This window comes from Bufo gargarizans, chromosome 1, assembly GCF_014858855.1.
Source record: "Bufo gargarizans isolate SCDJY-AF-19 chromosome 1, ASM1485885v1, whole genome shotgun sequence".
Lineage (NCBI taxonomy): Eukaryota > Metazoa > Chordata > Amphibia > Anura > Bufonidae > Bufo > Bufo gargarizans.
The window spans coordinates 112,994,359-113,020,289 of record NC_058080.1 but is presented as its reverse complement, the minus strand read 5'-3'; the positions used below and the strand labels follow the sequence as shown (position 1 = coordinate 113,020,289).

General features: G+C 47.8%; 1 protein-coding gene across 3 annotated transcripts in view; it reads right to left on the bottom strand.

The window, feature by feature from the left end:
* Positions 1–25,931, bottom strand: part of NEIL3 (nei like DNA glycosylase 3) — a 70,638-nt gene that overhangs the window by 25,710 nt on the left and 18,997 nt on the right. Inside the window, exons 2-5 of one of the 3 annotated variants that reach the window (XM_044288012.1) lie at positions 11,653–11,838; positions 10,578–10,705; positions 6,798–6,932; positions 4,397–4,610 (exon numbers count right to left, since the gene is read on the bottom strand). In XM_044288012.1, the coding sequence (XP_044143947.1) occupies positions 4,397–4,610; positions 6,798–6,919 (336 nt within the window). In that variant the 5' untranslated portion in view covers positions 6,920–6,932; positions 10,578–10,705; positions 11,653–11,838. The remainder of the gene's footprint in view (positions 1–4,396; positions 4,611–6,797; positions 6,933–10,577; positions 10,706–11,652; positions 11,839–25,931) is intronic. The other 2 variants (XM_044287932.1, XM_044288086.1) reach the window with 2 other exon arrangements.

Sequence of the window (25,931 nt, the reverse complement as noted above, 5' to 3'; positions counted from 1 at the left end):
AGTTGTGGCGGGGTATTGAACAACAGACCGACGAGTGGTTGCTGCCGGTGAGCCTCAAGCCCGGCCTGGTGGTGTGTGATAATGGGCGAAATCTCGTTGCAGCTCTGGGACTAGCCAATTTGACGCACATCCCTTGCTTGGCGCATGTGCTGAATTTGGTGGTGCAGAAGTTCATTCACAACTACCCCGACATGTCAGAGCTGCTGCATAAAGTGCGGGCCGTCTGTTCGCGCTTCCGGCGTTCACATCCTGCCGCTGCTCGCCTGTCTGCGCTACAGCGTAACTTCGGCCTTCCCGCTCACCGCCTCATATGCGACGTGCCCACCAGGTGGAACTCCACCTTGCACATGCTGGACAGACTGTGCGAGCAGCAGCAGGCCATAGTGGAGTTTCAGCTGCAGCACGCACGGGTCAGTCGCACTACAGAACAGCACCACTTCACCACCAATGACTGGGCCTCCATGCGAGACCTGTGTGCCCTGTTGCGCTGTTTCGAGTACTCCACCAACATGGCCAGTGGCGATGACACCGTTATCAGCGTTACAATACCACTTCTATGTCTCCTTGAGAAAACACTTAGGGCGATGATGGAACAGGAGGTGGCCCAGGAGGAGGAGGAGGAGGATGAGGAAGAGGGGTCATTTTTAGCACTTTCAGGCCAGTCTCTTCGAAGTGACTCAGAGGGAGGTTTTTTGCAACAGCAGAGGCCAGGTACAAATGTGGCCAGCCAGGGCCCACTACTGGAGGACGAGGAGGACGAGGATGAGGAGGAGGTGGAGGAGGATGAGGATGAAGCATGGTCACAGCGGGGTGGCACCCAACGCAGCTCGGGTCCATCACTGGTGCGTGGCTGGGGGGAAAGGCAGGACGATGACGATACGCCTCCCACAGAGGACAGCTTGTCCTTACCCCTGGGCAGCCTGGCACACATGAGCGACTACATGCTGCAGTGCCTGCGCAACGACAGCAGAGTTGCCCACATTTTAACCTGTGCGGACTACTGGGTTGCCACCCTGCTGGATCCACGCTACAAAGACAATGTGCCCACCTTACTTCCTGCACTGGAGCGTGATAGGAAGATGCGCGAGTACAAGCGCACGTTGGTAGACGCGCTACTGAGAGCATTCCCAAATGTCACAGGGGAACAAGTGGAAGCCCAAGGCCAAGGCAGAGGAGGAGCAAGAGGTCGCCAAGGCAGCTGTGTCACGGCCAGCTCCTCTGAGGGCAGGGTTAGCATGGCAGAGATGTGGAAAACTTTTGTCAACACGCCACAGCTAACTGCACCACCACCTGATACGCAACGTGTTAGCAGGAGGCAACATTTCACTAACATGGTGGAACAGTACGTGTGCACACCCCTCCACGTACTGACTGATGGTTCGGCCCCATTCAACTTCTGGGTCTCTAAATTGTCCACGTGGCCAGAGCTAGCCTTTTATGCCTTGGAGGTGCTGGCCTGCCCGGCAGCCAGCGTTTTGTCTGAACGTGTATTCAGCACGGCAGGGGGCGTCATTACAGACAAACGCAGCCGCCTGTCTACAGCCAATGTGGACAAGCTGACGTTCATAAAAATGAACCAGGCATGGATCCCACAGGACCTGTCCGTCCCTTGTCCAGATTAGACATTAACTACCTCCCCATAACCATATATTATTGGACTCCAGGGCACTTCCTCATTCAATCCTATTTTTATTTTCATTTTACCATTATATTGCGATGCTACCCAAAGTTGAATGAACCTCTCCTCTGCCTGTGTGCTAGGCCTAAATATATGCCAATGGACTGTTGCAGTGGTGGCTGACATGAAGCCTGATTCTCTGCTATGACATGCAGACTAATTCTCTGCTGACATGAAGCCAGATTGTCTGTTACGGGACCTCTCTCCTCTGCCTGGGTGCTGGGCCTAAATTTATGACAATGGACTGTTGCAGTGGTGGCTGACGTGAAGCCTGATTCTCTGCTATGACATGCAGACTGATTCTCTGCTGACATGAAGCCAGATCGTCTGTTACGGGACCTCTCTGCTCTGCCTGTGTGCTAGGCCTAAATATATGCCAATGGACTGTTGCAGTGGTGGGTGACGTGAAGCCTCATTCTCTGCTATGACATGCAGACTGATTCTCTGCTGACATGAAGCCAGATTGTCTGTTACGGGACCTCTCTGCTCTGCCTGTGTGCTAGGCCTAAATATATGCCAATGGACTGTTGCAGTGGTGGGTGACGTGAAGCCTCATTCTCTGCTATGACATGCAGACTGATTCTCTGCTGTCATGAAGCCAGATTGTCTGTTACGGGACCTCTCTGCTCTGCCTGTGTGCTAGGCCTAAATATATGCCAATGGACTGTTGCAGTGGTGGGTGACGTGAAGCCTCATTCTCTGCTATGACATGCAGACTGATTCTCTGCTGACATGAAGCCAGATTGTCTGTTACGGGACCTCTCTGCTCTGCCTGTGTGCTAGGCCTAAATATATGCCAATGGACTGTTGCAGTGGTGGGTGACGTGAAGCCTCATTCTCTGCTATGACATGCAGACTGATTCTCTGCTGTCATGAAGCCAGATTGTCTGTTACGGGACCTCTCTGCTCTGCCTGTGTGCTAGGCCTAAATATATGCCAATGGACTGTTGCAGTGGTGGGTGACGTGAAGCCTCATTCTCTGCTATGACATGCAGACTAATTCTCTGCTGACATGAAGACAGATTCTCTGTTACGGGACCTCTCTCCTCTGCCTGTGTGTGTGCTGGGCCTAAATATATGCCAATGGACTGTTGCAGTGGTGGCTGACGTGAAGCCTCATTCTCTGCTATGACATGCAGACTGATTCTCTGCTGACATGAAGCCAGATTCTCTGTTACGGGACCTCTCTCCTCTGCCTGTGTGTGTGCTGGGCCTAAATATATGCCAATGGACTGTTGCAGTGGTGGCTGACGTGAAGCCTCATTCTCTGCTATGACATGCAGACTGATTCTCTGCTGACATGAAGCCAGATTCTCTGTTACGGGACCTCTCTCCTCTGCCTGTGTGCTAGGCCTAAATATATGCCAATGGACTGTTGCAGTGGTGGCTGACGTGAAGCCTCATTCTCTGCTATGACATGCAGACTAATTCTCTGCTGACATGAAGACAGATTCTCTGTTACGGGACCTCTCTCCTCTGCCTGGGTGCCGGGGCCTAAATATCTGAGAATGGACTGTTCCAGTGGTGGGTGACGGGAAGCCAGATTCTCTGCTATGGAACCTCTCTCCAATTGATTTTGGTTAATTTTTATTTATTTAATTTTTATTTTAATTAATTTCCCTATCCACATTTGTTTGCAGGGGATTTACCTACATGTTGCTGCCTTTTGCAGCCCTCTAGCCCTTTCCTGGGCTGTTTTACAGCCGTTTTAGTGCCGAAAAGTTCGGGTCCCCATTGACTTCAATGGGGTTCGGGTTCGGGACGAAGTTCGGATCGGGTTCGGATCCCGAACCCGAACATTTCCGGGATGTTCGGCCGAACTTCTCGAACCCGAACATCCAGGTGTTCGCTCAACTCTAAATGTCAGCAGTACATAACAGTATGCTTTATAACTCCCTGCCAGCTGCCGTTCTCTTAAAATACGTAAAAAATATGCAAATTTGGCACAGGCGCAGTGAGTGAAGGACGTGCTCCTGCTGCCAGCTTCCTTCTTTCGGCGCAGTGAGTGAAGGACACGCTCCTGCTGCCGGCTTCCTCACTGAGCGTGTGCCGAATACTAAACATGACGGCGGCGGCACGGAATTTACGGGACGATGAGGAGAACTCGACAGTCAATCAACTGGACCTGAGCGTGCCAAAGGGTGAGTAGACCGAGCCTCTAGCTGCTACGCCCCAGTAGCACCTAGAGGCTCATTAGCATATTTTAGAAGTCTTTATTTTAAGAGAACGGCAGCAGGCAGGGAGTTATAAAGCACACTGCTATGTACTGCTGACATATCATCGCTAATGTCAGTCAGCTACATAACGTTATTTCTCATAATAGAAACCCTTTAAAGGGGTTGTTTACATTGGTGAACTATCCTCAGAATAGGTCAATATCATATTGGTGGGGGTCCGACACCCAGCACTCCCACTGGTCAGCTGTTTGAAGAGGATCTACATCCTCTTCATTACATTGCCCGTGGTTTCAGAAGTGCAGTACAATGACACTCACTCCAATACAATACACGCAAGGTAGACGATGTGTAGTGAAATGATCAGGAACCAGTGCTCGAATGGAGCGCCGTCTCGGTGGCAGGGGTCCGGCACCAGTCATCAGACATAGACGACCTTTGCTGAGGACAGATCATCATTATATACTGCCTGCACATCTGCTTTAATCATTAACCACAGGACAGAACACTGGCATAATGAATGTGAGAGAACAATACACGGTACCTGGACTGCTGGATGAAGGGCACTGTCAAAAAGAGCTTCATTTTTAATAATGTTGCCAACTCCAGGCAGCACTGCCTGATCAAGGAGCACATCACAGACCATGCGACTGCCCTGCTTCTTGACTTCACTCTCTGCTCTAGAGAAACTGAACTTGGAGGAGCAGACATCCAAATCCTGAAAAGTTCGAACTTTTTCTTGACAATCTGATGCGTTCCTTGAGTAAAGAAATAACATTATTAAAGAGGTTGTCCGAGGTTTTGACATCAATATCAGATCGATGGAGAACACCTAGCACCACCGATAATCAGCTGTTTGAAGAGGCCATATCATTCTGGTGAGTGCTGTGACCTGCTCACAGCTTACCAAGTACAGCGGCTGTGCTTGAAACTAAAGCTCAGGCCTATTCACTTGAATGGAAGTTACTGAGCTGTGCCTAGGCATGTGTCATGGCCTAGGAAGGGACCGGAGTGCTGCAGGCTCTTGAACAGCTGAGCAGTGGGGGTGCCAGGAGTCAGTCCCCCAAAATCATTCCCCCAGAGGATGAATAGAGCAGCAGAGTGCATGCTTGGCTTGCCATTCCATTAGGACGAGAACAATGCCCCCCCCCCCTTCATTCTTGTGATATGTGGGGGTACCAGCCGACTGACCACCACCAGTTACTTTTATCAAGTTTGCTCTCTGTTGTCTCTTTTGTTGATTTCGACAGACCAGAACAAAGATCCCATCATAAGCAGACTCAGAGTAAAAACAGACCCAGCATGTATGGTACATGCGTTATATTCACCACCCATTGACTGTGTAATGTTTCATAAAAAACACAAACAACAACATTTCGATGGGTCCCGTTTCAAGTGCTGTGACTGCCCTCTCTGATGCTTCCAGTCCCTGTTGGACCAAAGTGTGACACTGGCCTCAGCTGTGACATGCAATGGACCAGAAGCAGCAGAGATGGAAACTGCGCTGCTGGAACTGGGACCCATCGAAAAGGTAAGAGCTGTTCTTTTTAGCAGTCTCAACCTCTCCAGCCATCCAACCACCCTGCAAACTTTTTTTGTTTCAAACAATCCACAAAAAGCGGTAAATAGCTTAAGCGGTATTATCATTTTGACCATTTATGGCATATCCGGTGAGCCCTCATATTAGGAGAAGACTAGTTTGTTGATTTATATGGGTTGGCATGAAACGCCTTTCTAGGTGGACAGTTTCATTGATCTCTATGGACCACTTCCCTAAATCCCATAAGCTTGATTGCAAAGCAAAAAGCGGCCCCCATTAGACACTGTTTGGGTTCTCCTAAGAGGTGAGGGTCCTACAAGTGGGCCCCTTGCTTAGTAAGCATTTATCCCGTGGTTATGTCATAACTGTCCAGGATGGGAATACCATTTATTTCAGAGATGCCATTGTACTTCCAGAAAGCTGTAAACTCCTTAGGCCTCTTTCACACTTGCGTTGTCCGGATCCGGCGTGTACTCCACTTGCCATAGTAGTAGTGGGGAGCAGTATACTTACAGTCCGTGCGGCTCCCGGGGCGCTCCAGAATGACGTCAGAGCGCCCCATGCGCATGGATGACGTGCCATGTGATCACGTCATCCATGCGCGTGGGGCGCCCTGACGTCACTCTGAAGCGCCCCGGGAGCTGCACGGACTGTAAGTATACTGCTCCCCACTACACTTTACCATGGCTGCCAGGACTTTAGCGTCCCGGCAGCCATGGTAACCATTCAGAAAAAGCTAAACGTCGGATCCGGCAATGCGCCGAAACGACGTTTAGTTTAAGGCCGGATCCGGATCAATGCCTTTCAATGGGCATTAATTCCGGATCCGGGCTTGCGGCAAGTGTTCAGGATTTTTGGCCGGAGCAAAAAGCGCAGCATGCTGCGGTATTTTCTCCGGGCAAAAAACGTTCCGGTCCTGAACTGAAGACATCCTGATGCATCCTGAACGGATTTCACTCCATTCAGAATGCATTAGGATAAAACTGATCAGGATTCTTCCGGCATAGAGCCCCGACGACGGAACTCTATGCCGGAAGAAAAGAACGCAAGTGTGAAAGAGCCCTTAGCAAAAAAGCTGTTAATCATTTTCAATATTTCAGTTAACCGTTTCTATATGCAAACAGTGCTGAGCTTATTAATGCAGCCGAGGCGAGACATCTACCATGATATACAGATTGGTATCACAATCATGGCTCGTCAATGAAAAAGTCAGCTCTGCTAAACTTCTATCCATCACTACTCTGATACATTGATTTACACCACAAAAAAATAAAATAAAATAGGTCTTCAAACTTTCAAACTTATTGTACATAGAACATAAAATGTGAAGCCTAATAAATAACCTTTGTCAATGTCCTTTTACCCAGAGCGCTATTAGAAACAGTTCATGACGCCAACGCTTTACCTGACATGTACTGTGGAGTCAAAGAAGCAAATCAAGTCCTTGGTGAGCTGCACTTCCAAAACTGCTGGAGCTCCACTTCTATCTTTCTTCTCTGCTGGATTAATGCGCATTGATCCATTCATTCCAAAATGGACTCTACAATGTAACAACGGGGCATTAAGTGTGATTATAGCTGCAAGCAGTGAATAAACCAGTGGCCAGCTCATCAGCTGCTCATTTCTTGGCACTAGGCCTATAGGCTAAGTGATTTAACTTTTCACATACGTCTGCTCTAGAAAACGGTAAAGGTCGATCATTTCTGTGTAAGATGAATTTATAGGTTATTGCGATCCTGATTTAAAAAGTTCAGCGAGTGCAGTAAACGGTAGAGGTGAAGTTAAAAGGCGCTTAAAAAAACATGAAACGCGTCACACCTCGTCCTGTATACTTGTAATAAAAACAACAGGATATTGATGTGTGTGTTTGCTCAAACCTTTCAATTATTTACAATAAAATTTTCTGGTTTTGCTGATCTTTAAATATTTATCCAAGGTCATTGTGCAGACGCTCGGCTACATCTTGTTTTCCGTGCTTTGTTTGTTTTATTAAATAAAGATGGAACGGAAGGCAGCGCTGCCGCAAGAAGCAATATATTACATGGCGTGGAGGTGACCAGCCGGCTGGATAATGGATTTGTCACTAGCAGCCACTGCTCGAAACTTATGCACTTACCGAACAACTCAACAGCTCATCACTCACATAGAAAAATGTGCCCATTACCACGTGTAATGTACTAGCAGAGTATATAGGATCAAAGTAAAATCAGAGCCAGTGCCATAGCGAGAAGTGTCTTCTAAATATTTAAAGGGGTTGTGTCATTTCAGCAAATGTCATTTATCATGTAGAGAAAGTTAGTACAAGGCTCTTACTAATGTATTGTGATTGTCCATATTGCCGCCTTTGCTGACTGGATTCATTTTTCCATCACATTGTACACTGCTCGTATCCATGGTTACAGACCACCCTGCAATCCATCAGTGGTGGCCGTGCTTGCACGACTATAGGAAAAAAGCACTAGCCTAAGTCAGGGCTCCAGATGGCGACCAAAACGGTCGCCAATGCGCCTTAAAATTTGCAGATGGCGACAAGACTTTTTAGTCTTGTCGCCATTTGCGACTGTACCGCCGCGATCCTGCGCAGCCTATGTTCTCTTCAGTAGCACAGTCAGTGGTGAAGGAAGGAGTCCCTCCCTCTCCACTGTGACGCGGCCGCCACTACCACCAATGGGCAGATAGCAGGAAGGAGGAGGGGAGGAGCTGTCGCCACTGCGCCACCAATGAATGTAAAACATAAGTATAGGCAGCGGTATCACAGACCCGGCACCCGGCCTCAATAACAGGGCATGCGCTCTGCGGTAGTTAACCCCTCAGGTGCCACAGATCGCATGCCCTGTTATTGAGGCCGGGTGCCGGGTCTGTTATACCGCTGCCGACAGGAGTTAAAGAGGACCTTTCATGGGTACAAAGAATATTAACTTATTAGTAGCAGGCTACATAGAGCGGCGCCCAGGGATCTAAGTGCACTTACTATTAGTCCTGGGCGCCGCTCAGTTCACCCACTGTGGCCCCCGGTAATTTCAACATTGAGAGCAAGGAGGAGGAGACGCCAGTGTCTGTCCTTCCCCCCGACAGCAGCGCTGACCAATCACAGCGCAGAGAGAGGGAGTAGTTTTTTTCTCCCTCTCTCTGCGCGGTGATTGGTCAGCGCTGCTGTCAGGGGGAAGGACAGACACTGGCGTCTCCTCCTTCTTGCTCTGAATGTTGAAATTACCGGGGGCCACAGCGGGTAAACTGAGCGGCGCCCAGGACTAATAGTAAGTGCACTTAGATCCCTGGGCGCCACTCTATGTAGCCTGCTACTAATAAGTTAATATTCTTTGTACCCATGAAAGGTCCTCTTTAATTACATTCATTGGTGATGCAGTGCGCCCCCCCAAAGCCTCACCCCCCCCCCCCATTATCACTGGCCACAAGCCCCCCCCCCCCATTGTTATATGGTGGCCACAGGGCCCCATCCACTCCATTGGTGGCAGTGGCAGATTACACTGCTGGGGCTCAGATCGTTACCATGGCAGCCAGGACGCTACTGGAGCCCTGGCTGCCAAGTTCAGCTCCCTGCTGCTGTGTGCACAGAGCACAGGGCAGCAGGGAGATGTGTGAGATCCTATTCACCCTGATAGATCTCTATCAGGGTGAATAGCACAAGGGATGAAAAGATCCAGGTTCTAGTCCTAAGGGAAGAAATGGTTATTAAATAAAAAGTTAAACAAAAAAAAACACCAAAATACTAAAAGTTTAAATGGCCCCCTTCCCAGTTTTACATATAAAATTTACAAACTATAAAGAATTAACATATTACATATCGCCACGTCCCAAAAAGTGTGAGCTATTAAAATATTAAAAAATATTTCTGCTCGGTGAAGGCCGTAACAGAACAAAAAACTCTAAACCACGCAATTCGCCATTTTTAGTCACTTTGTCCCCCAGAAGATGTCCCTGGATGTGAGAGGTATGTGGTGCTGTTTTCTCCTATATGTAGTGCTGGCTCACTACTGTGACCTGCGTCTCATCTTCTCAAAGTCCTTTTTTTTTAATTATATGCATTTTAAATTTGGCGACTAAAAATGTAATTTGGCTCCTAAATTTTTGGTCATTTTTTTTTGTCTGGAGCACTGTAAGTGAGTTCCCATGGTCCTGGCCACCAGAGAGTCCGGCACTTTTTCCTATAGTGTGCAAGCATGGCCACTGCTGCTGGATTGTAGGGTGGTTGTAATCATGGAAACGAGCAGTGTATAATGTGATGGAAAAATGAATCCAGCCAGCAAAGGAGACAATATGGACAATCACATTGCATTAGTATGTGCCTTGTATGAACTTTCTCTACATGATAAATGCCATTTGCTGAGTAAAGTATGTGAGCATTCTTTTAAAGGGACACTTTCATTAAACATTTTCTAAATCACAAATTAAACAGGTTTTCTGTGATTTCATGTTCAGCAGTATGACTACATCTATGACTACAGAGTTAAAAAAAAAAAAAAAAAAAAATACCCTGACAGAAGTGTCCCTTTAATCTGGCACTGGAAAAAAATAAAAATAAATCTTGCTTGCTTGAAACAACAGTCTTGACAACAAGATGATCACAATGTGTCTCCCTACAGGGACCAACCTCCATGTGGAAAGAGCCAGCATTACAAAATGTCCGATTGGTTGTCTGTGTAATGTAGGACAAGAAAGGTTCTCCAAGGTGACGCGCTCTTCACTCTGGCCAACATTTGAGGATCATGACTAGACATTTACGAAGAATTACCCAAAAATATTAAAGGTGTTGGGTCCTGTTTCATTTTTAAGGTGTGGTCACATGGCCAGCTTCATGATCTCCTGCTGTTCTTTACTGCCTGGTCCCTCTTGACATGTAGGCAAGGACTGCTCAGTATGTGTGTGGAGGTGTCTTAACTTTCCAATGATGGCAGATGTCACTGGAAAGAAGGATCACACGTTTTGGAGTTCAACATGTCTGATTCTTTGTTCTCAAGGATGAGATGCTGCTGCGAAAAACGCCCGCGTGCAGCTTTTTTACCTTGTCCTATTGTGAACACATGCACTCTGAAGAATAGCCGTTTACTGAATGAGCGTTCAGCTGACCGGTATCTAAGGTACATGGCCATGTTTAGCCTTTTTTGGTATGTATTTGGTGTATGGCCATTTCTGGATGCACATGGTTGGAGGTTAAATAGCTTACCGTAATGCTTTCAGTCCAAAGTAAAGAAACAGTTCTTTTCCTAAAGTTGCCACCCCAGTATAGGTGCATGAAACCAAAGACAGGAGACCGCTGCTACTTGTGCCCAGAGCTGCACTGCTGGCTGGATTCTGTAAGTGCAGAAAAATAAATTACCGGTTGAACTCCTTGAATGTCCAGAAAAATTATTGAATTGTTAGCAAGTAAATGTTAAAAGTCATATGTCAGCAGATCTGTACCTATAAAACTGGCAGACCTGTTACATGTGCACTTGGCAGCTGAAGACATCTGTGTTGGTCCCATGTTCATATGTGCCTGCATTGCTGAGAAATATTATGTTATAATATATGCAAATTAGCCTCTAGGAGCAACGGGGGTGTTGTCATTACACCTAGAGGCTCTTTTCTCTCTGAAACTGCCATGCCCTTCAAATGTCCGGGAAGGGCTGTGAAAACGTCATCACGCCTGGCCTTGTCAATCAAATGGAGAGGACGCGGTAGTTGCAGAGAGAGCAGAGCCTCTAGGTGTAATTGCAACGCCCTTGTTGCTCCTAGAGGCTCATTTGCATATAGGAAGACATTTTTCTCAGTAATGAGGACACATATGAACATGGGACAAACACAGATGCCTTCAGCTGCCGAGCGCACATGTAACAGGTCAGCCAGTGTCATAGGTACAAGTCTGCTGACAGACGTCCTGTAACCAGGATTAGCATTCTCTACTGCAGTCTAGGTATAAGCCTTCATAGACAGCAGGGAAGGACACATTCTTGCATATTGCAGGTGAAGGAAGCATGGTTGCAGATTTACATTTGAGGCATTCACGTTGACCATTTCCTTGACAAGTCATTCAGGGTCTGATGCCACCACATCACGCTGCTCCTCCACCATCTCATAGCAGTGCTCCAGACTAAAAAAAATATCAAGGAGCCATTGGCTAACCTGAAAAATTTAGGAGCCAAATGAAATTTATAGTCGCCAAATTTAAAATGCATAATATAGCTGGGATGCTTAGGAGCATGGGGTTTTCCAAGCTACAGCCCATGCAGTTTAAGGAGTTGTACACTCATTTCCATGACCTGTCAGACTAGCCAGATTCGCGTTGGTAATCCCTAGGTGCTGGGTCCCGGCTCATTCGCTTCCCGGCCTCCGCTGCTCGTCTTGGGTTTCCCCATGAAAACGTTTGGCTGCAGTGGCATCAAGACAATCTCTGGCCATGGTGTAGATCTGCCTCTCTTGCATCACATGTGGAAATGAATACCGGTCTTGTGAAATAAGGGGAATAGATTATATGATTTATGATCAGAAATGGTTACTAGTCTGTGCATTGATAGGATTGCGCTGGTTTCACACCGGAGTCTGTCTGCAGGAGCTCTGTACTGCCGAGGTCGCATACCATTATATTGATTTATGATGCTATGTAACCCTTACAGTTCTGGAATGTATTGGATAACACTGACCGCATTAGGTCAGTGTTATCCAGTACATTCCAGACCTCTAAGGGTTACATAGCATCATAAATCAATATAATGCTATGCGACCCGGGCAGTGCTATGCAGACCAGGACAGCGGGTGTTAAAGCAGCACAGGCGGTGGTTATACTTGTTCTTACAGATCTCTGCCTTCTCCTTGTGACCCCATAAGGACCCAGTCCTATAAAAACACACTAATAAATCTGCATACGGGTGACTCGTCTAGCGTTATCAGCCGTGGACTGTGCGGCCCTAGATGAAATGTCTCCAGCAGCTCAGCGCCACAGCACAGACTCAACTCCAAAACTTGCCAGACTGCTGGAAGCGGGAGCACAAGCCACGCCCACCCTCTATGCCGGGTAGGGTGAGGGGCGGAGCTTCACCCAGCAGACGTCTGCAGCGTGTGTCTGTCTGCTGGATGAAAGCCTTTTTTTTTTCCTTAGAGGCAGAGCAGCGAGCGGAGGGTCTAGGTGCAAATTGCGACAAGACTACAAAGTCTTGTCGCCATTTAGCAGTTCTAAGTCGCATTGGCGACCATTTTGGTCGCCATCTGGAGCCCTGCATAAACATGTAGCATTTTTGGTAACATTAAATTTGACATGTTTTAGGCTAGCAGAAGTTGTTTTTTCCTCATCAGACAACAGAATATTTTGCCAACTGAGATATTGTGAGAGTTTCTCTACCATACTGGCATCAGTACACATTCAGGGGTTCTTATGCAGTTTTGAAGCCAAAAGCAACGTGTGGATATATAAGAGAAATTCTACTTTTTCTCAAAATCCATTCCTGGTTTTAGCCTTAAAAACTGCATGAAAAACCTGGACAGCTACTGGCAGTCTAAAGCTGCAACTAGGTCAAAGTTTTTTTGAAGGGTTATCTAAGGGGTGCTTTTTAAGTGTGCTTAGCAGGCATAAGGAATCTTGTAGGCCATGCGATGCCTCTCTGGAAAAGGGTATGCAAATAAGTTCCTTTTCACCCAAAAAATTTTTGGGGAGTTCTGGTGGAGCTAGTTGATGTGTTGGTACCCTATAAGTCAATGTTCAACCTTTCAAAACAGGCCTTGAGACATTACCCACATCCACATGGAGGATAAATTCAGTAACATTGCATGTGGCAAACCCACTGCATTTTACAGTAATGAAATCTGCAACAAATCAGCAGCAGAATTTCCGCCGAATCACAGTACGAGGCGTGTTCAATAAGTTATCTACCTGAATATGAAGACAACATTTTCAGAGAAAATTGAACTTACTACTTTTCAATGTAATCCCCTTGACTTTAACACACTTATTCCACTTTGCCTCCAGGGATTGGGTGCCCTCAGAAGGCTTCTTGCCGCTGCAGGAACCCCGTTACCGCCTCTTTGACTGCATTATTATCAGGAAATTGTTTCCCACTGAGAAATTTCTTCAAGTTCTGAAAGAGAAAGTAATCACGGAGTGCCAGGTCTGGACTGTAGGGTGGGTGGCTAAGCTCCATTCCCTGATAGCAGCATGTGATTTTCAAGACTCGAGAGCTGGTGCATTGTCATGAAGCAGCAACACGCCTGCTGATAACTTCCCACCGCGTTTCTCTTTGAGGCATGAATTCTAGTAACTCTAGTAAAACTGTTGCCATGATCTTTCCAGCTGACTGCTGGATACAACATTTCTTTGGAGCTGGTGACCCCTTCTGCTTTCATTGCATGGGCTCTTGTTTGGTCTCAGGATCATGCTGGTGGAACCATGTTTCATTACCCGTAATAATTTGAGAACAGAAGTCTCCTGGGATTTCTCTAGGCCAGTGGTTCTCAACCTTTCTAAAGCCGTGACCCCTTAATACAGTTCCTCATGTTGTGGTGACCCCCAACCATTACATTTTTTTCCTTGCTACGTCATAACTAATTTTGCTACTTTTATGAATTGTAATGTAAATATCTGATATGCAGGATGTATTTTTATTGCTACAAATTGAACATAATTAAAGCAGAGTAATTAATCACAAAGACAAAATGTTGGCTACCCCCCAAATAAATAAATCAGAAGTGCTCAGGGTCCCCCAAATAAATAAATCAGCAGTGCTTCATGTCCCCCCAAATAAATTAAGCCTTACTCAGCCAAATAATTAAAATAAAATTAGCCAGGCTCAATTAAATCATTGGTGGCAGTGGTGCTCAGCGGCGGTGTCATTAACGAAAAAACTCGGACCTCAGCAGACAGGCGGCCCGACTTACCCATCCAGACGTCAGGCTCCTTCAAGCACAGGCAGTGATAGGACATAACTTCCTGTGCGCGAGGATAAGGGGCCGCTGCCGTTGTGCGGGCGACCCACAATAGGAAGCCTCAGGTGACCCCCCGGAAAGGGCCGATCGATCCCCAAAGGGGTCACGACCCCTAGGTTGAGAACCACTGCTCTAGGCTTGTCTAAATTCTCTTGGTCAAATTGCTGGTGACAAGTTTTTTGCTCAGGTATCAACCTTCGTGGCATCCACCGGGAACTGACCTTTACCATCAAAACATTATGAATGATACTGGAAACTGTGCCAACTGAAATGTTTAATTCATGAGCTATAACACTGACTTTGACTTGATGATCTTCTAAAATCTCCACTTTGTGGTAGGTTTCCTCTTAAGATGCTTCAACAGGTCGCCCTGAACGGGGGTCATCTTCAACTGACCCCGATTTAAACTGCTTGGCCCAAACGTTACTTTGTAGTATGAAGGCGCATTATCACCATATACAGCAATCACCCTTTCATGGATTTCTTTAGGGTGATTTTCTTCCTTTTTAGGGAATTTAATCACAGAACAAAGCTCCAAAGCTCCACTGCTGCTGTGTGTGTTGTATGTCCAGACATGTCTCCTCCTGCACAGACAAGCTGAGCTCTCTAATGCTGGGGTAGATAACTTATTGAACACCCCTCGCATAACCTGTACCACGTAGCTGTACACTAACTGGTGCAAGATGAAAACACTAGGGCACTGCTGAAAAAATAAAAATAAAAATGAAATAAGAGCAATGTACAATCAGAGTGTGTACACAGTGTCTGGACTTCCCAGATCTGCAAACAGAAAATGTGCAGCATATTACAGTAGCTGCAAAGTGGATGAAATGTTAACACATAATCCACGTGGTCATGCGGTGACCTACAGTGAAGATACTGTAGATACTGAAGATAATTTAGATACACAGCAGGTCACAGATTTTCACCCTTCAATGTAGCCGAGTGGAATTGGCGTTATATCAACAGCAAAAATCCATAAGTAATACAAATGCTGCAGAACCTGCAGCAAAATCCATGATGGATTTTTCTTTCCTGTGGGCAGACTGACATATCAAGTTAGGCTACTTTCACACTCGCGTCTGAGATCCGCCTGTGAGATCCGTTTCAGGGCTCTCACAAGCGGCACAAAATGGATCAGTTAAGCCCAATGCATTCTGAATGGATAAGGATCTGTTCAAAATGCATCAATTTGGCTGCGTTTGGTCTCCGTTACGTTTTTTTAGACGGTCACTAAAACGCAGCTTGCAGCGTTTTGGTGACCGTCTGACTATGCGGAGCCAAACGGATCCGTCTTGATTTACAATATAAGTCAATGGGGACAGATCTGTTTTTCACTGACAATATGGTGCAATTGAAAACGGATCCGTCCACTATTGACTTTCAATGCAAGTCAAGACGGATCCGTTTTGAGATAGACTTTTTTTTTTTTTTTAACTCGTTTTATTGAAGTTTAACAACAGACATGGTACAACACAGCCTGAAACAGTGACAGCACGCGCAGGAGAGCCACTTGTTTCCCAGCATATCATCAAATCACACAGTGTATTAGGCAGGAATCCATAGTGTTACACAATTGAGCATAAAGACACTCTATATCAACTTTACAGCGATCATACACCCAGCGCAATGGGATCCTCCGACACGGAGTGTAAATGCACAGACTGCAGTAGAGGAACACCACTCCCCCCATACCTTCTGGAACTTCTGAGGACATTTTCTATGAGTATACACCACTTTTTCCATTGCCATTGCATGGTTCATCAAGGTCTTCCATTGACCCACTGTGGGGGACCTTTCCGCCATCCACCTCAAGGCAATTGCCTTCCTAGCCAGGAAGAGGGCCTCCCCCAAAAATACCCTCTGGTGATGTGTCCACCGTTCTTCCTCCAGCACTCCCAAGATACATATTTTGGGGCAAACCCCTATCGGTGCCGGTACTATCGTGGAAAGGATTTCAACTACTTTGCCCCAAAACACCTGTAAATGCATACATCCCCACATCAAGTGCCAGAAATCAGCTCCCTCCTCCTGACATCTATGACACTTACTACTAGTCGACCTCCCCATTCTAAGCAGCCTAACAGGGGACAAATAACTCCTATGCAGAATGAACAATTGTGTTAGTCTATTATTTACAGATGGGGAAACCTTAGTGGGTACCAGCATAGCCTCCTCCCAATCTTCAGCGTCAAGAGTCGGGATATTAGTCTTCCATTTCGCCTCTACCTCCAGTGGATGAAGAGCCATGCGTTCACCCAGCAGGTATGTGTACAATATTGAGATAATGCCCCTAGGCCCCTGTGATCGCAGCACTCCTATCAGCGGATACTTGGAGATACTGCGACTCATCCCTCTAAATTGAGTGCACAGAGCATGCCTTAATTGAAGGTATCTGTAGAATAAGGAGTGGGGAATCTCAAACTTCTCCTGGAGTTGCTGTAAGGTCCGCAATACTCCCCCATCATACAATTCAGCCAGTGTCATCACACCCTCCAGGTTCACCAAGTGTGGGAACATGGGGTTGTCCCAAAGTGGTACCGCATCTGGCAAATCCACATATGAGTTAAATTTAGTCGCCTTCCATACCTGGTGAGCCAGCCTGTGGGCAGACAGTAGCCTCCCAGAGACCGAACCTGGGGACTCCAGCACAGGCCAGAGAGTAGATAGGCCAAGATACTCTTTCAGCCAATACTCCGGCCCTGGTAACTCCCCCTGCTTCACCCATGCCGCCACATACTTTAGCTGGCCGGCCAGATAGTAAAGAAAAAAAATCGGGTAAAGCAGCCCCCCCCTTGTCTTAGTCCTTTGTAGCACTTTCAATGAGAGCTTCCGTCTAGCCCTGCCCCAAACAAAAGCCGCCACTATTGAATGTAGTCTGTCAAAAAAGGCCTTAGATACCGGGGCGCATGCGTGCGACAGGAGATACAGACCCTTGGGGAGCAGAATCATTTTAACTAGATTTAGTCTCCCCATCACCGAAATCGGCAATGCCTTCCACGTTTTAAATTTGTCAATGAATAATGACTCTATTGGATCAATATTTCTTGCCACAGACGCGCATGGGTCCCTTGTGATCACGATGCCAAGGTACTTAAACTGATCCACCACCGGTAAGTTATGTATGCACTCCGGCCAGTTGTGGTCCTAGAGAGGCATAATAGCCGATTTCGTCCAGTTTATGTGCAAGCCCGAGTATATGCCAAACCTCTCTATTACCTCAATAGCTCTGGGGAGGGTCCGCTCAGGCTCGGCCATAAACAGGAGGAGATCATCCGCGTACAGGCCTACCTTCTCCACCCTATCTCCCTTTGCGACCCCTATAAAAGACTCATCCTGCCTAATACGCAAGGCTAAGTGCTCTATCACTACCGCAAACAGGAGGGGGGAAAGGGGGCAGCCCTGCCTAGTGCCTCTTTGCAAAGTAAATGAGTCCGACTGGGTTCCATTTACTAGTATATTCGCCTTAGGTCTCTGGTACAGAATCTCAACCCACCGCAAAAACCCCGGTCCAAACCCAAATTCCCTAAGGATCCGCAAGAGGAAAGGCCACTCCACGGAATCAAAGGCCTTGGCTGTGTCAAGAGACGCCAGAGCCCATTCACAACCCTCCGCTACCCCTACCTGAGCGATAATCTGGGCCCTTCTGATATTGTCAGAGGTGGTCCTCCCCGGCATAAATCCTGCTTGATCCTGGTGAACTATAGACGTGATCACCCCGTTCAGACGGGAGGCCAGTATCCTAGTCAATATTTTATAGTCTAAATTTAGTAGGGAAATTGGCCTGTAGGAGCCACACGCAGTTGGATCTTTATCCGGCTTTAATATGACAACAATAGTCGCATCATACAAAGTCTCGGGTAACTGATGACGCTGAAATGATGCCAAGTACAATTTAAGAAGTTGAGGACTGAGGATCTCACTATACCGTGAGTAAACTTCTATCGGGATCCCGTCAGGCCCTGGCGCCTTCCCCACAGGGAGATCACGAATAGCCATCTGAATTTCTTCCAGGGAAATATCCCTGTCTAGCAGAGCTACATCCGCCGCACCAAGCTTGGGGTGGTCCACCTCTACAACATAGTCATTCAGTTCCCCCTCCGTATAGTGTGCTGCTGAACTATACAATGCTTTATAAAACTGCTTGAATCCCTCAAGTATTCCCTCCACAGACTCTACCAGCTGACCCTCCGAGCTCAGAATCCGTAATACTGGGGGAGACGACTGATTGGTCCTAGCGATTTGAGCCAGAAGCCTACCCGCTCTATCTCCCGCTTCAAATGACTGCTGCTTCATGAAAAATATTTTACGTTTACTCTTCTCCTTAAGGTGCAGCATATACGACCTACCCTTAGTCATCCACTCCAGCCTATTACTCTCCGTGGGGTCAGCACAAAAAAGGGCCTCAGCCTCCCTACACTTAGTATGCAAATCCAATTCCTGGCGAGCCAAGTCCCTCTTAACAAATGATATTGAAGACTTCAAACAGCCCCTCAGGTAGGCCTTCAGGGTGTCCCATAGCAGTAGGTCTTCCGTCTCTTCCCCCTGTGCATCTAAAAAAAACTCTCAGCTGGTCAGGAATCCTATCATTTTGAGTCAGCAGGGAGAGCCAAAAGGGATGAATTCTCATCTTTCCCCCACCAGAGGTAGCCCCAGGGATGTTAAAACGTGCCACAACCGCAGCATGATCTGAGGGGCCCCGCGGCTCATAAGTGATATCTATTACGTCTGTATATACAGCAGCGTTACCAAAAACGTAGTCAATTCTCGAAAGCGCCCCCCTAGCGGGAGTGAAACAAGAGTACTCCCTCAGTCGCGGGTTTCTAAGTCTCCACAAGTCCACCCATCCTAGTTCTGTCGTAACTCTAAACAGTGTCGTCACCGAATAAACCCCAGTTCCCCCCTCACCAGACGGTCTATATCTATCTAACTCTTCCTGCATGACCATGTTGAAGTCCCCCATACAGAGCAGTCGGGCAGTGGGATATTGTGCCGCAAACCCCAAAATCACTTGAAGAAGTGAAAGACTAGCCGGAGGAGGATTATATAGGTTAATAAGAACGTACGGGATGTGATTAAGGCTCCTTTCACACTAGCGTTCGCTGGTCCGCTCGTGAGCTCCGTTTGAAGGAGCTCACGAGCGGACCCGAACGCAGCCGTCCAGCCCTGATGCAGTCTGAATGGAGCGGATCCGCTCAGACTGCATCAGTCTGGCGGCGTTCAGCCTCCGCTCCGCTCGCCTCCGCACGGACAGGCGGACAGCTGAACGCTGCTTGCAGCGTTCGGGTGTCCGCCTGGCCGTGCGGATCCGTCCAGACTTACAATGTAAGTCAATGGGGACGGATCCGTTTGAAGATGCCACAATGTGGCTCAATCTTCAAGCGGATCCGTCCCCCATTGACTTTACATTGAAAGTCTGGACGGATCCGTCCGAGGCTATTTTCACACTTAGCTTTTTTTTTGCCATTTTAATGCAGACGGATCCGTTCTGAACGGAGCCTCCGTCTGCATTATTATGAGCGGATCCGTTCAGAACGGATCCGCCCGAACGCTAGTGTGAAAGTAGCCTAATAAAGCCATACACTAATAAGTATTGACCCTCCGGATCAACAACACATTTCTGCGGCTCCCAAAGGAGTCCTTTGCGCACTAGTAAAGCCGTTCCTCTAGAATTCGACGTGCCATATGACTGAAGTGACCACTGCACCCATTGTTTAGCAATTCTGTGCCCAGTGTCAGCCGTCAGATGAGTCTCCTGAAGTCCTAGAACGTGAGGACAATAACGTCTCACATGCGAAAATACCGCTATCCTCTTGTGCGGTGCGCCCAAGCCTCTCACGTTCCAGGACATCACCACTAAAGAAGCCATGATGCAATCAGGAAGCTATCTCTCCAGCAACGCAGGATGCTAACCAGTGAGTGAAAAGAAACCCTGCTAAGTCTAACAGCTCGCCTCCTACCCACACTCTCAGTGTAAAAATGATGTGTCCATGTCTTCAGTATTCTAATAAACATATAACCCAACAGGTGAACAACTAACACCACTAAACATACAACCAGTACATATACCATAGTGTCAGTTATGTGGCAATGAATTCGGGGACCAGTACGGGAGGAAAGTTGTTATACCCGTACAGGTAGCCGACCATTCCCCGTTCAATGCAGATGATAAAGCTGCAGGTGCAATCTAACCTCAATAAATGCATGCATGCTTATCCAGCCCCTCAGGACTCAATTTCCCCCACTTATCTGGATCAAAGGCCTCAGAGATCTGAAAGCCCGCAAAGCAACATAACACATATAGGTGAAGCTTTAGATTGCACCGTTAAACAAGATAACATTAACTGAATGGCAAGGCGCCAATGTCGTGCCTTCCAGGGGCCCATCAATACTTGCATCTTAGAAGTGAAGTCCCATATCAGTGCGGCCTAGGACGCCTAGCGACCCAGTCCTCAGCTTCCTTCGGATCAGTGAAAAATATAGGCCGGTCTCCATCCACCACACGAAGGCGCGCCGGGTAGGCCATCGAGTACTGCAAGTTCAGCTCTCTGAGGCGCCTCTTGACCGACACGAAGGTGGCCCTCTTCTTCTGTAAATCCGCAGAAAAATCCAGGAAAAGTGACACATTAGCGTTGCGAAATTGCCCCTTTGCTCCTTGCTTGACTGAGGATTAGATCACGATCCTTCCAATTCAGCAATCTGGCTAGTAGAGGCCTCGGCGGTGCACCCGTCGGCGGTGGTCTGGCCGGAACCCTGTGCGCCCTTTCTACTGCATAGGCCACGGAGAACGCAGCATCGGGGAATTGGGCCTTGAACCACGTCTCCAGGAAGCCAGCCGGGTCTCTCCCCTCCGCCCTTTCTGGCATCCCCAGGATCCGCACGTTGTTGCGTCGCGCCCGGTTCTCAAGGTCATCGCACTTCTGCCTCCATAACCCGACAGCTCTCTCCACCTCCGTCAGTCTCGAGTCCAACGGCCTTGTGTAGTCCTCCAGCTCCGACACTCGATCCTCCGTTTGCTTGACCCTCTCCCTCAGCTGCTGCACATCTTGTCTCAACAGACCCAGGTCAACGCGCACCTCCTCAATCTTGCAGGTAAGGGAGGATTGGCATGATGATAGCGCCGTAAGCAGCTGTTCAGACACCGCTTTTAGGGTGATCTCAGGTTCCCCAGCATCATCAGGCTCCATCTGCTGTGCGGCCTGCCCGCGCGTCACCGCTGCACGTGGAGTAGCGGGAGCTGCGGCGCCATGTTGGTTCTCCTGGCGGGCATACTCTTTGAGCTCGTCTGCCGCGGACTGTGCCTTGCTGGGTCCCATATCTTGGTGCCTGGGCTTCCTCCTTCTCCTCTGCACTTGCCACTCTGAGTTTGAAGAATGCAGCTTGACAGGATTAGTCAGGATAGGATTCAGGGAACGGAGCCGCTCTCAAGTGCGTGCGCTCATGTCGGCAGTTAGCCACGCCCCCCCCAGACTTTTTTTTTTTTATGAATAATGCAAATGGATCCGTTATGAACGGATACAAGCGTTTGCATTATTGGTGCGGATCCGTCTGTGCAGATACAAGACGGATCCACACCAATGGTCTAGGTTACAGTCTTCCTCTACCCAATGGCCACGTCAGCTATACATATGTGACTGTTTAAATATACTCTTTCCACTGCTTACCTAACAGTGCATCTTAGAAATTAGCTTATCAGAGGACCCCTTTAAGTCAGTGATCTAGCTTCTGCATATGAAATGAGAGTACAGAACGCTTGTGCAGTGAGCCTCTGAGGAGCTGATGCAGAGGATGGGAGTGGTAGTGGCCCTGATGAGAGTGTGTGTCACTGTGTACTCCTTCAGGTGGTTGCTCCTTGTATATCAGTGCAGTAGAAATGTAGTCAGGGAGCCCAAAAAGATGCGTGAGAGCGTCTGACGTGGGACGCTAGGGCTCCGCCCCCCCCGCCTCTCCTGCACGCCGGCCGCTGGTACCACCGCCTGGAATGCCTGACCGCCGCAGCCCACGCTAGTTTGCCGTCCATCGCAGCCCATGCGCCGAGGCCGTGGCCGCCCTGATCGCCCCAGAGTCTGACGCTGGTGTCCGGACCCGGACCTCTGTCCCTGGAAGATCCGAGCCGCCGGGCGGTGAGCAGTGAGCTATCGCAGCACTTGTGTTGTGGGAGGAGAACAAAAAGCGCTGGCGGGACGAAGGTTGGTGGGGCCGGAGTACAGGGCACTAACCATCAGTGCTAAAGGGGAGCTCTGGTTGGCATTCGCCTGCTAATAGTGAAATCTTGGCACTGATAGAGATGATATCCGGGGGGTACTTTCTTAGTCCCTGAGGTCCTGCTCTATTGATTTCTACCGACCCCTATTGACACTTACTGAATCTTAAGCGGTGAGGCTAGCTCCGCTTGTAATACCTGAAGGGCGGCCACTTCAGTTATCTGGAAGTGGAAAACTCAAGGAGGACTATCCACAGGTTCTTGTGGTAGTGTTAGGTACCCCTGTTAAGTACCCCTGAGATTGCAGCTAACAGCGGGTTAGTTTGTTATCGTGAACGTGGCTGTGACTATGGGGGTGCAGATTGAAGCTGCCGTAGGATAAAAGAAGTAAACCCTGCACTGAGACATCTGCAGACAGTTATTGAGGGTGGACTGTGCCAGTGTGAACTGAATTGAATCTAAAAAGAAAAAAAAAGAAAGAGCGGGGGAGGGTGTTTGGGATGTGCAGTGCAACGCTTAATAATCCTAATAACCCCGATTGAAATCCCTATCCCCCCTCAAGATATCTAACTGTATCATATCTCTCCGAATTAACCAGCTAACTGACTATATCCCTTATACGTCTGGATCCTAGACCTCGACCCTCAACCCTCTAAGAAGCCTCTCTTCCTTCGGCTGGATCCTGCTGATATTATGGACCTTTTTTTCCTCTCTGAACTAACCTTTGTATCTAATCATGGATATAATTTATTGACTGTATTGGGTTTTTTTGTGATTAACTAAAAAAAGGAAGAAGAAGAGGGGGAGAGGAGGAAAGGGGGTGGGAGGGAGAGGGGGTAGAAAAGAAAGGAAAAAGATAAAGGGGGAGGAAAAAAGGGAAAAAGGGAAGAAAGGAATAGGGGGGGAAAAAAAAAAAAAAGGGAAAGAAATAAATAGAAGGCAGAAATAGAAGAAAAAAAAAAAAAAAAAGGGAAGAAATTTTTTTTTTTTTAAAAAACAATAAAGGTGAAAGAGGATTAAGAAAAGAGGGATGAGATCTTAAAATGCCGCCAAAAAAAAGGGAAGAACAGCGTGGCCCCATGGGGAGTACTACTAGGCGATCAGCAGGAGGGCTTGAAAGTGGGCCTAAACAAGCGGGTCTAAATAAGTACCTGGTCCCGAGTTCACCTGGGCTTAGATCCCCACAAAAAGAAAAAATGGCGGATGCCAGAGTACAGGATTTGACACAGGAGACGCCAGTGGAGGGGGGAGAGGGGGATAGGGGAACACCAGCGATATACACAGAAACGGACGTAAAAATGGTGCAGGATATACTTTGCACTGTCTCAAGGATGGAAAATTTAATGGGTAATTTAGTAACCCAGCTTGGGGCAGTGCAGACGGACGTTATGGTTATCAGAGCCGAGATGGAAAAAGTAAGACAGCGCTTACAAGAGATGGAAAAAAGGATTCCCACCCTAGAGAAATCTGTGCAGAAATTAGAGAAGGAGGTGGCCCATTTAAAACAAACAAACGTTAAGATGGAACAAAAATTGGTAGACCAGGAGGATAGATCAAGAAGGGCTAACCTAAGATGTGTGGGGGTCCCAGAGAGAGCGGAGGGAGGAAATTGTACTGAATTTATGGAAAAATGGTTGAGGGAAAGTAGCAAAGTAGGTACTCTTTCTCCCTTATTCACTATTGAAAGAGCACACAGGGTCCCCACAAAAAATAGGGCGCCAGGGGATTACCCCAGATCTATACTGGTGAAATGTTTACTATCTAAGGATCGAGATGGAATACTATCTGATGCAAGAACCTCAGAAAAATATTATATACAGGGTGTAAAGATCAAACTCTTTCCTGACTACTCATTTAGTACTAACGCACAAAGAAGAGAATTTATATCCGTCAAAAAAAGATTAAAGGGACTCTGTCACCACTTTCTAACCCCCACTTTTAAAACTATAGTTCTGTCCATGGAGCCCCTGTGATTTCAATGGTGTTGTTATATGCGAAATCCGCAGGCTCGTTTTGATAAAAAAAAACTTTTATCTAACCTGTCAGTCATGAGGATAAGGTGCCCAGGGCGTTTCTCCCGGTCTGAACATGCCGCTCTCCGCCGCCGCCGTTGGTGCCCAGCTCCTCCTCTGATCCTTTCAGCGCCGCCTGAATGTGAAGAAATACGCCTCCGGCTCTCCCTCAGTCCCCCCTCCTTTTCTAAAATTTCGCGCGTGCGCACAGGCCTGTGCCTGATGCGCCCGTGCGGACTTTTCAATTCAGCCTCAATGAGCGAAGTGCGCATGCGCACGCGCACTTCGCTCTACCTCCCGCTAACGCGAACACTGCTGCACGCGCGGGATCTTAGAAAAGAAGGAGGGGGGACTGAGGGAGAGCCGGAGGCGTATTTCTTCCCATTCAGGCGGCGCTAATTCAAGGCAGAGGAGGAGCTGGGCACCAACGGCGACGGCGGCGGGCGGCATGTTCAGACCGGGAGAAACGCCCTGGGCACCTTATCCTCATGACTGACAGGTTAGATAAAAGGTTTTTTTTATCAAAACGAGCCTGCGGATTTCGCATATAACAACACCATTGAAATCACAGGGGCTCCATGGACAGAACTATAGTTTTAAAAGTGGGGGTTAGAAAGTGGTGACAGAGTCCCTTTAAGAGAGGCCGGTATAAAGTATAGCTTACTTTTTCCGGCAAAATTAAGGGTGGAATATAACGGCAAGATTTCCTTTTTTCAGACTCCGGAGGAAGTCAGTGACTGGGCGGATGGAGAGGGCCTTTGAGGCTGGTGGGGGGGGGGGGGGGCGATAGGAGTCACGCTAAGTTATGGAGTCGCCCGGACTGCTGGACAGCAGAAGGGGGGACTATATAGAGGGAGGGGTATACAGGGGGGGTGGGGGGTTGGAGAAAACCCTTTTTTTTTTTTTTCCCTTTTTATTATTTTCTTTTCCTCCTCCCCCTCTGTTAGATGGTTAGGATCCTTTCATTGAATGTGAGGGGGCTCCGCGAGAGGGTTAAAAGATATGCTATCCTTGAGTGGATGAAGAGGTTTCTGCCAGCCATCATCTGCCTCCAGGAGACACATTTGGATAAGGAATCAGTAAGATGGTTGGAGAGGGGATGGGTGGTGGCGGGATATCACTCTGTATACACCACTTATTCCAGAGGGGTTTCAATTTTGATACATAAGATTAAATTTGAATTTCTGGCATGTGAGACCGATGACCATGGTAGATACCTCTTTTTACATTGTTTTGTGGACGGGATTAAAACTGTAATCGCAAATATATATATTCCACCACCATATAAACCAGATGTTCTGTATCAATTGTATAGATTTATGTTGAATAAACAGGAATGTATACTGATTGCGGTAGGGGACTACAACGCGGTTATGGACCCACTCAGGGATAGGACGTCTAGCAGAGGGGG